The sequence below is a fragment of the Dasypus novemcinctus genome, chromosome X (genome assembly GCF_030445035.2).
Source record: "Dasypus novemcinctus isolate mDasNov1 chromosome X, mDasNov1.1.hap2, whole genome shotgun sequence".
Taxonomy (NCBI): domain Eukaryota; kingdom Metazoa; phylum Chordata; class Mammalia; order Cingulata; family Dasypodidae; genus Dasypus; species Dasypus novemcinctus.
In genome coordinates this window covers 83154880-83166023 of record NC_080704.1, presented here as the reverse complement: position 1 = coordinate 83166023, position 11144 = coordinate 83154880, and the positions used below count along the sequence as shown (strand labels likewise).

At 37.6% G+C, this 11144-nt stretch overlaps 1 protein-coding gene across 1 annotated transcript; it reads right to left on the bottom strand.

Moving 5' to 3' along the window:
• Positions 1 to 5159: 5159 nt before the first annotated feature.
• Positions 5160 to 5941, bottom strand: ZCCHC13 (zinc finger CCHC-type containing 13). Its single transcript, XM_058291323.1, has one exon. The coding sequence runs from the start codon at positions 5843 to 5845 to the stop codon at positions 5330 to 5332; it is 516 nt and encodes a 171-aa protein (XP_058147306.1). The 5' UTR covers positions 5846 to 5941; the 3' UTR covers positions 5160 to 5329.
• Positions 5942 to 11144: the final 5203 nt, after the last annotated feature.

Here is an 11144-nt window from a genome sequence, read left to right as displayed (position 1 = left end):
GGATCAAAGACCTAAGCATAAAAGCCAGGACCATAAAACTCCTAGAAGATAATGTAAGGAAACATCTACAAGACCTTGTAGTAGGAGTGTGTGTGTGTGGAGGGGGCGGGGGGAGTCTCTTAAATCTTAAACCCAAAACATGAGCAACAAAAGAAAAAATAGATAAATGGGGCCTCCTCAAAATTAAACACATCTGCACCACAACAGGTTTTGTGAAGAGGGTGAAAATGCAGCCTGTTCAATGGAGAAAAAATATTTGGAAATCACGCATCCAAGAAAGAATTAATATCCATGATATATAAAGAGATCTTACAATTCAACAATAAAAAGGCAAATAACTCAATTAAAAAATAGGCAAAAAAATAGGGGTGGGTTGGGGGGAAAAATACACCAAATGTAAGATATGGACTATAATTAATAGTAATACTTTGATGATGCTCTTTCATAATTTGTTACAAATGTTTCACAACAATGCAAGGAATTTGTGGTGGGGTGATGTTTGTGAACCTTGTATCATGTTATGCATTTTTGTTTTGTAAGTTCACAACTCTTACTATACATTTATTGCGTATATATGTTCATGTATGAATTATATACTCAATAAATTGCTTTTAAGTGAAAAAAGGATGTTGTGATACATGGGGAAAATATAACTTACATAATTTATAGACTATAATTAACAACAATATTGTAATGTTTTGTAGCAAAAGCAAAGAAGGTATTATATTAATGCTAAAGGTCAAAAAAAGAGTATGGGTTTGGTTTTGAGATATTAAGTATTTTTTCTCTTCATTTTCTTCATTAATAAGGAGACCTTATTTACATCATTTAACTAATCTGTGTTCATCTTTCTGAACCCTGGAAGAGTAATTGAGTTTGTTGTTTGGATTAGATGAGATAAAAGTGCCTTGACAGAACTTCTTATGGGTAATGTTTCCATAATTGGTTGACCTGCCTTTTACCTGTTATTTTATTTTTTGCATTTGAAGTAAAGTTTGAAAAAAAACCATCTATTAAATTTATTTTTCATTTCAATTACTGTGGTCCTCAACTCCAATACATTTTTTCATTTACAAAATTTTTTGTCTTTATTGAGATTCTCATAATAATTCATTGTTTTCCTGATATTCTTTAGATCTTTCTCTGTGCTTTCCTTAATTTCCTTGATAAAGGTCTTTGTCTGGTATGTCCAAAGTCTGGTCCTCTTTTTTGATGGTTCCTAGATTTTTATGTTGATCCTTTGGATGGGCCATTATTCCCTATTTCTTTGTTTGTCTTGTAATCTCTTTTTGTAAACTATATATTTTAATATACCAGAGTGTTAATTCTGGAATTTATTTTCTGAGCTGCCTGTAACTTAAGTTTGTATCCAGATAGTGATATGACAGATGTCTTTGACTTCTAGGAGCTAAGTAAAACAAACCAATGCAAAAAGCACCTTTTGCTACCTTTGAAAATTGGCTTTGCTTTGGCTGGTGGTCTACTTCAGACTTAGCCATCCTATCCAAAAGATCAACCTCAGCTGATTATGAAGTACAGGGTCCTCTTTGACTTATCCAAGCCTATATGACATTTCCTTCTTGTCCTGGCCTTGTGTTGGCTTTAGGACTTCCCCTATTTAAAACAATTCAAATGCACCCTCTACTCCATATAAAATACTTTCTCCACCTCCAGAGTCCTCTATTTTTTTACTTAATGCATGCAATCCATTTTCCCAACTTTGACTTAATTGTACCTTACTTTGCTTTCAATGTCCACCAGCTGGGTAAATTCTGGGACAGTGAGCTAGAGATGAGTTTCTTAGCTTAGTCTTTCATGATAACACCTGATAGACTGGCATGGGCATACAGGCAAACCAGTATACATATTGGGGTTACTTTTCTTCCTCTGGAACAGGGCTTGGGTCCCAAAATAGGAGAGCAGACTGGCTCCACACCATGTGGGGTTGGAGAGGGTCAACAAGGGAACTGGGAGCTTCACCTACCTTGTTTCAAGCTGTGTTTTCTTGATTTGGCACTTGATCAGTTATTGAAACCCTTTAACTGATTTCCCAAGTTTTGAAGAAGATGGTTCTGCCAGTTTTTGCTAGTTGTTCAAAGATTCTGTAGGGGAACAGCACCTTTGAGCATCTTACACTACCATCTTGGTTGACCAGAACTTCTGTTATTTTGTTTATAAATAAGAAAGAAACTTGTATTTCATCCAATTCCTTTTTAGCTCTCATCACCATAATCTGCATTTTACTGATTTGTATCTACTAATATGAGGATTACATAAATGGTTTTAGCTAACCCTGTGTGGTGAACATATTCATGCATCCCTGTGTCCTAAAGCATACAGCAGGGACTATAAACACAAGTGCCTATAAAGGCCTGGCAGGTAATACAAAGGAGTTGGATAATTCTGGATGGAACTTTTGTGGGAATATGGAGAGAAGAGATGACAAAGTTTAGTAGAAAAGCCTGTGATTTGTCTGTTGGGAATGTGTTACTCATCTACAGTTGAAATTTTCCACACAGTAATGTGTGCCTCTTGCTTCCTGATGTTTGGTTTTCTTTTGGAAGACCAAAATTAAGTATTTTATGTGAACTGCCCCAATTTTTAAATGATGGCATCTAATTTACTAATATTGTTAAACAATGTGTAAGTCAAGCTGGCATATTTTTGAACTTGATTCAGCAAGAGGGCTAATATTTTATGACTTCTGACAGAAATACTGATGAGTCAAAGTAAGGATTCCCTTCCCCTACACTAGAAAAGATTGCTTAAAGATTTAAAAAGTGAGTGTGTCCATAATAAAGGGACACAATCCCTTTTCTCCCTTTCACTCTGGGCCAAGCTCCTGAGAGGATGGGAAATGAAATTCAAGATGTTTTTCAGAGATTCAAAGTATTGTTCTGTGTTCTTCCTTGTCCAACAGCGATGAGGCCTGAAAATTTGTGACTCAGTGTGATGTAGAGACTTCATATAATGAATTGGCAGATTGAAGTGAAATAGTGTTATGGTGGTCCTGGGATTATGCCTAAGTTTATCTTGCACAGCCCATACAGAGAGTGGCAAAATCAACTACTAGGAACCAAGAGGGTAACAGAAGTAGAAAGGAGACTCATAAAAATTGAGGGAGTCTTTCAGATGGGAATGAAGTATTACATAATAAAAACCCTTGTGGAGAGGTTCATAAAATAATGTGGCTTCAGTTAATAAGTCATAGATCTTGACCACTTGCATGTATAGACCAAGAATTTTACCCCCTACACTACTCTTTCTGCTATAAATCCTATCATATCCTAGGTTTGACATGTAGTATTAACATTGTTATTTTCTAAGCCATTTTCCATTACAATTTCAATTTTCTCTTAACACAATAGCTATTTCCCCACCCCATTTTATCATTTTAAAATGTCTTCTTCTATTTTATAGAACTTCAGTTTTTCCATTCTAATTTTTAAAAATTATTCTACCATATAGAATTTTATCACTTGTCTATGAAAATATACCTTTCAAAAACTCCTGTTACAAATGTCATTTTTGTAACTGTGAAAATGTATGTTCAAAACTACTGAAGCCCGAATTGATGCTTGATTTTCATATTTATGCTTTATTTACGCTCAAGTTACTGTTGTTGTTTTGTTTTTGTTTGGTTTTGTTTTTAAAACATATAAACCAAACTTTGCCATCAACAACTGTAGGTCCACAATTTGCTGTTAAGGATTTCTTCCCCTGATTGCTCTATCTCTCAAAGCTACTTACAGACATTACACATATTTTTCTGGTTTGTTTTCATTAAATTAAATGCTTTTTTAAAATTTTTTTTATTTTTAAAGAAGCTTTAGATTACATAAATGTTACATTAAAAATTTAAAGGATTCCCATATGCCCCACTCCCTCCCATTCCCACAATTTCCCATGTTAACAAAATCCTTCATTAGTGTGGTACATTTGTTAAAATTGATGGACACATAATGGAACATTGCTACTAACCATGGACTATAGTTCACATTACAGTTTACACTCTGTCCTGCACAATTTTTTAGGTTATGGCAAAATATATAATGGCCTGTATCCATCATTACAATGTCATGCAAGACAATTCCAATGTCCCAAAAATACCCTCATATTACACCTCTTCTTCCCTCTCCCACCCCTCAGAACCTCTGGTGGCCCCTGCCTTTCATATCAATGATAAAAGTTCTTCCATTGCTAGAATAATAATGTCTATAATAGAATAATAAGCCTACGTTAGTCCATTGTTCATTCCCCAATCTTGAGGATTTGGGGATAATGATGCTCACTCTGCTTCTAATTGGAAGGGAACTTAAATCCCAAGGAGATGGAACTATCTTGCTTGCAGTTGCAGACTCACTATTTTCCTTGGGATATGCATTGTCTGTCATCATCTCCTTGTTAGTTGTTCTGGGTGAGTCCAATGAATAGGAGAGGAGGTATTGCTACTCTGCTGTAATATTATATAGGGTCATATAGATATGTATTTTGATGTTATTTAAAAGCTAATGAAGTCAAAATCAACAGGAGTGGGGAGGTGGGAAGTGGGGTATGTGGGAACCTCTTATATTTTTTAATGTAACATTTTTTGTGATTTATGTATCTTTGAAAAAAAGACCATTTATTCCTTTAAAAATAAAAATAAAACAAAACAAACAAACGGAAAACTAATGAAGTCAAATCACATCAATATAATAAAGTTAAAATTACCTTGGCAAGATCTTAGATTTTCAGAATTGGTTTTATTTGCTGTATAGATCTCTGAACAAATGAGTTCAGAGTGGCCTTGTGTATCTAAATAAGAACCACCATCACCACTACCACCACCCATACTTGTGTGAATGTACACACACATACACACACATATTCAATCATCTTACCTTGTGCGCTTTTCCCCATGACAACTTACCTTCATTTGACACACTATACTTTTTTATGTTAATATATTCTAAGACTGTGTTCTCAAACTTGGGTTTGAATTGTTCATTGATATATCTCCAAATCTTTGAACAGTGCTTGGCAAAAGACTGCTTATTAAATTTGTTAAAGTACATCCAAAGAACGCAGAAACTGCCTAAATTTCATATCAGCTATTCAATAACCCTGTTCACTAGCGGCGCAGAAACAACGCATTAATTATGACACCTGCAAGTGAATAATTTTTTTGATGTTTTTTTTCCAGCCCTTTCCTCCTTTTACATGGTAATTAAATCTCACTGGCCTGGGAGTAGCCTCCATCTATCAGCCTTTGGTCAGTGAAGAGGTTTCAGAGAAAATAACACAATTATCATTCAGAGAAAAGGAGGGGGTGGGGACAAAGGAAATTTTAAGCGGTAGCCTCAATGGGGCATTCACGGGCTAGATGCCCAGACTTGCCACAGCGATAGCAGTTGACCTCGCCTGTCTTACTGCAGTTGATGGCCACGTGACCGGTCTCTCCACACCGGTAGCACTTCACTTGGGTGCAGTCTTTCTGAATATGCCCATATTCACCACAAGAGTAGCACTTCTGCTTTTCCAGACGGTCACAATCACGAGCCAGATGACCTGGTCTGCCACAGGTGTAACAGCATTGCTCTCTCACGCGCTTAGGCTCGATACAGTCTTTGGCTATGTGGCCACTTCTCCCACAGTTATAGCAGATGTCCTCGAGAAGGTTACAGTTCTTAGCATGGTGACCTGACTCACCGCAGCGGTAACAGGTGCCTGGTAGATTGGTGGAACTGCACTGAGAACTTCTGCCACGTCCTCTAGCTCCACGCCCTCGAGGCCCTCCTCCCTTAGGGCATCCCCGGGCCCAGTGGCCAGAGCGTCCACATTTGAAACATTCCTTACTGTTCATGGCTGCGGTGAGATCTTTCAGTGAGTGGGACTACCGCTGCCCCAGAGGCCCCGACGTAACTCCCCTTAGGGCGGATTAGAGAGAAGTGGGTATTTTCCTCTAGGGGCCTCAGCTACGTCACACAAGGTGTGCCCACGGCTTCATTCACGTGTCACAGGCGTTCCAGCTGCCCTTCCCGCCTGACTTTCCTCCTACTCAGGAAGCCAAAAACGTAATAATCGGTCAACTGACTGGCATTGTTTTCTGTTTTTTAAAGTGTTGGGCCGTTAAGCTTGAATTCGAATCCCTTCTTGTTCAGAAAATGTGAACTGTAATATTTTTCATAATTAGGACTTTGGCTTTTTCCGTGGTCTAATAGATGACTAGTCTTTATATGTGTTCTATGAATATAAGAAAAGAATGTGTAAGATGTTCCAAATCCAGGGAACAAAATAAACTAATTTTGACAAAGTAGAGCCATCCATATTTTTGTTTTTAATAAAAGTGCCCATAAAGTCTTCGAATATTTTAAAATTACAGAATTGGGGAAAACATTTAAAATGCAACACTGAGATGATTTACTCACAATTCAGACTATTTGAATTCGATAATGTTAGCTTTCAACATAATTATCTCCATTTAGGTTGGAAAACATAACACAATTGAAAACATTTGGTATAAAGTGTTATTACTTAGAAAGCAAAATAATTACAGAATCATAAACATTTAAGTACTCTATGGTATTTTTCAAATTATTTATACCTTATCTAAACCTCACAAGGATTTATGGACATGTACATTTATATACACATTGAAATAAGTCTGGATAATTAGACACTGAAACATCAAAAATACCTGTCTGCATAATTAAATAAAATTCTCACCCCCATTTTCCTTCTCTATATTTTCCAATTTTTTACAATGAGTTTATATTGTGTAACTTAAAATGTCTACAATGAATCTTTTTCTTTAAGTTAATAGTTAACTATATGTTTTGCATATAATTTTTTTTCAGGCAGCCAGCACAAATGTTTTTGGTAAGACACAGAGCCAAGAACGGTGAATATAGCAATCATTATTTTTTGCATAATTTGACTGGAATGTGTATCTGTTTTATAAATACAACCACAAAGAAAAATGTTTTCCAAAAATAACAAATATTTAGACCCATATATTATGAGCAGTTGCTATGTACAGTGTAAAAGAAAATGAGCTTTATTTCTAAACAGTGAAATGGTGCTGCATAAATGGTATCAAAGATCAAAAGCTTGCCTCAGTGGTTCAAATTTTTATATATTCTTATTACATCAACCTTATTAATTCTTATCTTGAAATACTATGTACCCCTTAGGTTTATATTTTTATCAAAGTTATACATGTCCATATTTAAAGCAGTGATTTTCAAATAGCTTTGATTGAGACGTGAACTTAGAAATGCATTTTATATCACAGTAGAAGAGATATACGTACATGTGTGTATACAACTGAAATAAGTTTTAGAAAAAATACATAACTGTTAAGGTGCGCAATGCACTTTGATGTTCTCTATTCATGTTGGGGGAAAAATGCTGGTGGTGACCCATTAAACTGATTCCTCATTTCACTAAATGATCATAGCTCACAGTTTGAAACACACTGATTTAAAGAGTCATAAGAATAAATAACACACATATTCTGACTTTTTTAATGTTTTAATTTTAAACACTATCAGTTGATTCAGGTTAATATAGGTAAAAGAGGAAAAGACAAGTCACAGCTGAGACACAGAAGAGAACATGGCTGTAAGTCCCTGCCTGGAAACCCCCTAAGGGAAGGTTTTCACTAAGAATAAAGCTGGAAAGACCTTGCCTAGACCCTGGCCAAGAGGTCCCACTTGGAACTCTTTCTGGGTTCATGGGAAGGCCCTGGATAACTCCAAACAGGCCTCCCTATTAGTCTCAGATAACCCCAAACAAAAGGCCTCATCATTGGCCGGCTGAGAGCTAACAGATGGGGCAACCAATCAGAACAACAAACAGCTCTCGCTCCTCCCCCAACATTAGGAAAGGGGAGGAGTAAATAATGGCTTTAATAAAGGCAGTTCCACAAACCCAAATGCTCTCTCTTTGCCAGGAGGAGCCTGCATCCACATCTTGGGTGTGTACTTCTGTACTTTTCTCCCATTTCTCAATAAACTCTTTTTACCGGCCTAACTAAACTGACATGTTCTTATAATTTTTATGTAACATACCAAGAACCTAGAGGAATCCAGCATCCCCTAACTTCAATATTACTTTCTATTTTGGATGATTAACATTTAACCCTCTTTTTTTTTATCTTTTTTTTAAATATTACATTAAAAAAATATGAGGTCCCCATATACCCCCCACCCCCCTCACCCCACTCCTCCCCCCATAACAACAATCTCCTCCATTATCATAACATTCATTGCATTTGGTGAATATATCTCTGAGCACCGCTGCACCTCATGGTCAATGGTCCACATCGTAGCCCACACTCTCCCACAGTCCACCCAGTGGGCCATGGGAGGACATACAATGTCCAGTAACTGTCCCCGCAGCACCATCCAGGACAACTCCAAGTCCCAAAAATGCCCCCACATCTCATCTCTTCCCCCCACTCCCTACCCCCAGCAGACACCATGGCCACTTTCTCCAAACCAATGCCACATTTTCTTCAATTACTAATCACAATAGTTCATGAATAGAATATCAGTAAGTCCACTCTAATCTATACTCTATTCCTCCATCCACTTGGAATGGTTGTGTCCACTCCACATCTATATCAAGAGGGGGCTTAGATTCCACATGGATGCTGGATGCAATTCTCCTGCTTTCAGTTGTAGGACCTCTTGGCTCCCTGGTGTGGTGGCTGACCTTATTCACCTCCATGTTAGCTGAGTGGGGTAAGTCCAATAAACCAGAGTGTAGGAGCTGAAGTCTGTTGAGGCTCAGGGACTGGTTATCACATTGTCAGTCCAGAGATTCAGGTCCCTTGGGTTTACATTAAACCCCAGCACCAACTACAGTTTCAGTAAAAGTAAAAGGCGAGACTTGTGGACAAAGATCGCATCTAAGTCCAGCTCCATCGCACAGAAACACAAACTCCAAAGTAGGGCCAAATGAGATGGCACTAAACTCCATCTGCCATGACCATAGAACCTGTGGGTCTCTGTAGCCCTCAGAAGAACCAATACCCGGGGTTGTATCTACTTTATCTGTCTCTGGGACTCTGCTCAGGTGTGAATAAGGGCAACCCCTCTGATAACCTCCTGGCTCTTTTTTGGAGACTCATAGCCATATAAACTCATTTGTTCTTCCCATTTCCCCCTTTTATTCAGGTCAAAAAGCATTTTTAACTCCTGGTATTATATGTAGACTGAGATATTCTGCTGGTCCGAGTTGACCCTTTTATTCAAGGTCATTTTCTAGTTACATCATCAGCTGGTACTTGGTAGTAATCCCTTAGCGCCTGGGAGGCTCATCCCGGGAGTCATGTCCCACGCTGGGGGGAAGGCAATGCATTTACATACTGAGTTTGGCTTCGAGACTAAGGCCAGAAAACTTGATCCTCCTCTGTCATGATGTCTTCTTCCTTCTTTCACAACTGTCACTGTCAAACAGTTACTTGGCATTGTTAGTAACATTGGGCATCCCTGCTATATTCAAATAGCATAATGGATGGATCTGGTCTCATTGTAGCCTAGACCCGAGGCCCAGGATCAAGGGGAAGATTTAGCTTGGACTCTACAGGTTGGTCCTCCTGGCTGATCACAGAGTCTGGTGAGTAGTCAGAAGGGACTTGGTCCTTGAGCCTGATGAAAAAACTATTCCTGCATGGAGTTCCCATCACTACATTCCAAGTGTGGCTGCAGAGTAGGAAGTGACACTCACTTGTTCCTTCTCCCTTGACAGCCTGGCAGTCAACCTCGTATCTATTTATTGGGATCAATAGCTGAGAGGACAGGTCCATCCTCTTTCCCTCCTCTCTCTTAAATTTTAAGATTGATTTGGATATTTACGGTTAGACATGTGATACTGAGCATAATCTTTGAAAGGATTTGTACTTGATCTTAATTAGAGTAAGGCTTCTGGCATGATTTGAGGACATAGCAACAGGATCGTTGCAATGTACTTTGTGAACCACTTTGGCTATGGAAGTTTCTTATATGGTGATTTTTAAAATAGTAAATAGTAATAGCCATAGTCATTCTGATGAATGATAACATTTTTCTTCAGTCTCTTTTTACTGCTTGCATATGCTCACTTCTCAAGTTTTGTTAATTCAAAAATGTTTATTTGAAGTCTTTTATATGAGGGGAGTAGGGAGCTGGGTATATGGGAATCCCCTATATTTTCTATGTGACTTTTATATAACTTAAATCTGGTTTGAAGATATAGTGGGAAAAAAAATAAGACACTGGAGGAATATATGGAAGAAATTGTCATTGTACATAGAAGATAGTAGATCTTACAGTGATGAAATTTTGAAAAATTTTTATTGTACTTTACTTTTTAATTTTTTCTTCTTACCTTTATTTTTTATCTTTTGTTCTTTTTATTTTTCATTTTTTATTGTATCTTTTCTTATTTTTTATTTTTTATTTGTTTATTTGTTTATATTTTTTATTTTGTTTTTGGGGAGTTTTTTTTTTTCCAAAAACTGATGGTTATGACTAGAGTCAATGCTTTGGGGAGGTTTTGGATCACAGACCACAATTGTGGCAGGGGAGAATCACTGGTGTGGGGTGTTGAAGATGGCAGGATGTATGGGAAGGAGTGCACATGGAGCATGTCTCTAGGGTGTATGAATGTGTTCAAGTGATCATGGGACACTATCTCAGTGAGTGGAGACCCACACAATAACCAAAAAATATTGAATTCCCATCCTGGGAAGTCTTACTACATTTTCCAATAGTGTGGCAAGATCCCCCAAGCACATGGGCAGTGCCTAGCAAAAGAAGACAGACTATTATGCTAGGACCTTGATAGTGATGGTTGTACTTATGAAACTTTCCTCAAGAAATTGAAACTTAGCCTAGTAGTATATATTGCCTATGAGTTACCTCCTGAAAGCCTCCTTGTTGCTCAAATGTGGCCTCTAAGCTAAACTAAGCATATAAATGCCCCCAAGTGTAGAACATGACTCCCAGGGATAAGCCACCCTGGCACTGAGGAATTATTACCAAGCACCAACTACTGATGTGTTTGGAAAAAGACCTTGACCAAAAGGGAAAAATATTAAATACAAATGAATTTTCATGGCTAAGACATTTCAAAGTTAGTCAGGAGGTCATTCTAGAGGTTGTGCTTATGCATGA

Coding starts and splice junctions, on each gene's coding strand:
- ZCCHC13 (XM_058291323.1), bottom strand. CDS start 5,845: ATGAACAGTAAGGAATGTTTCAAATGTGGACGCTCTGGCCACTGGGCC.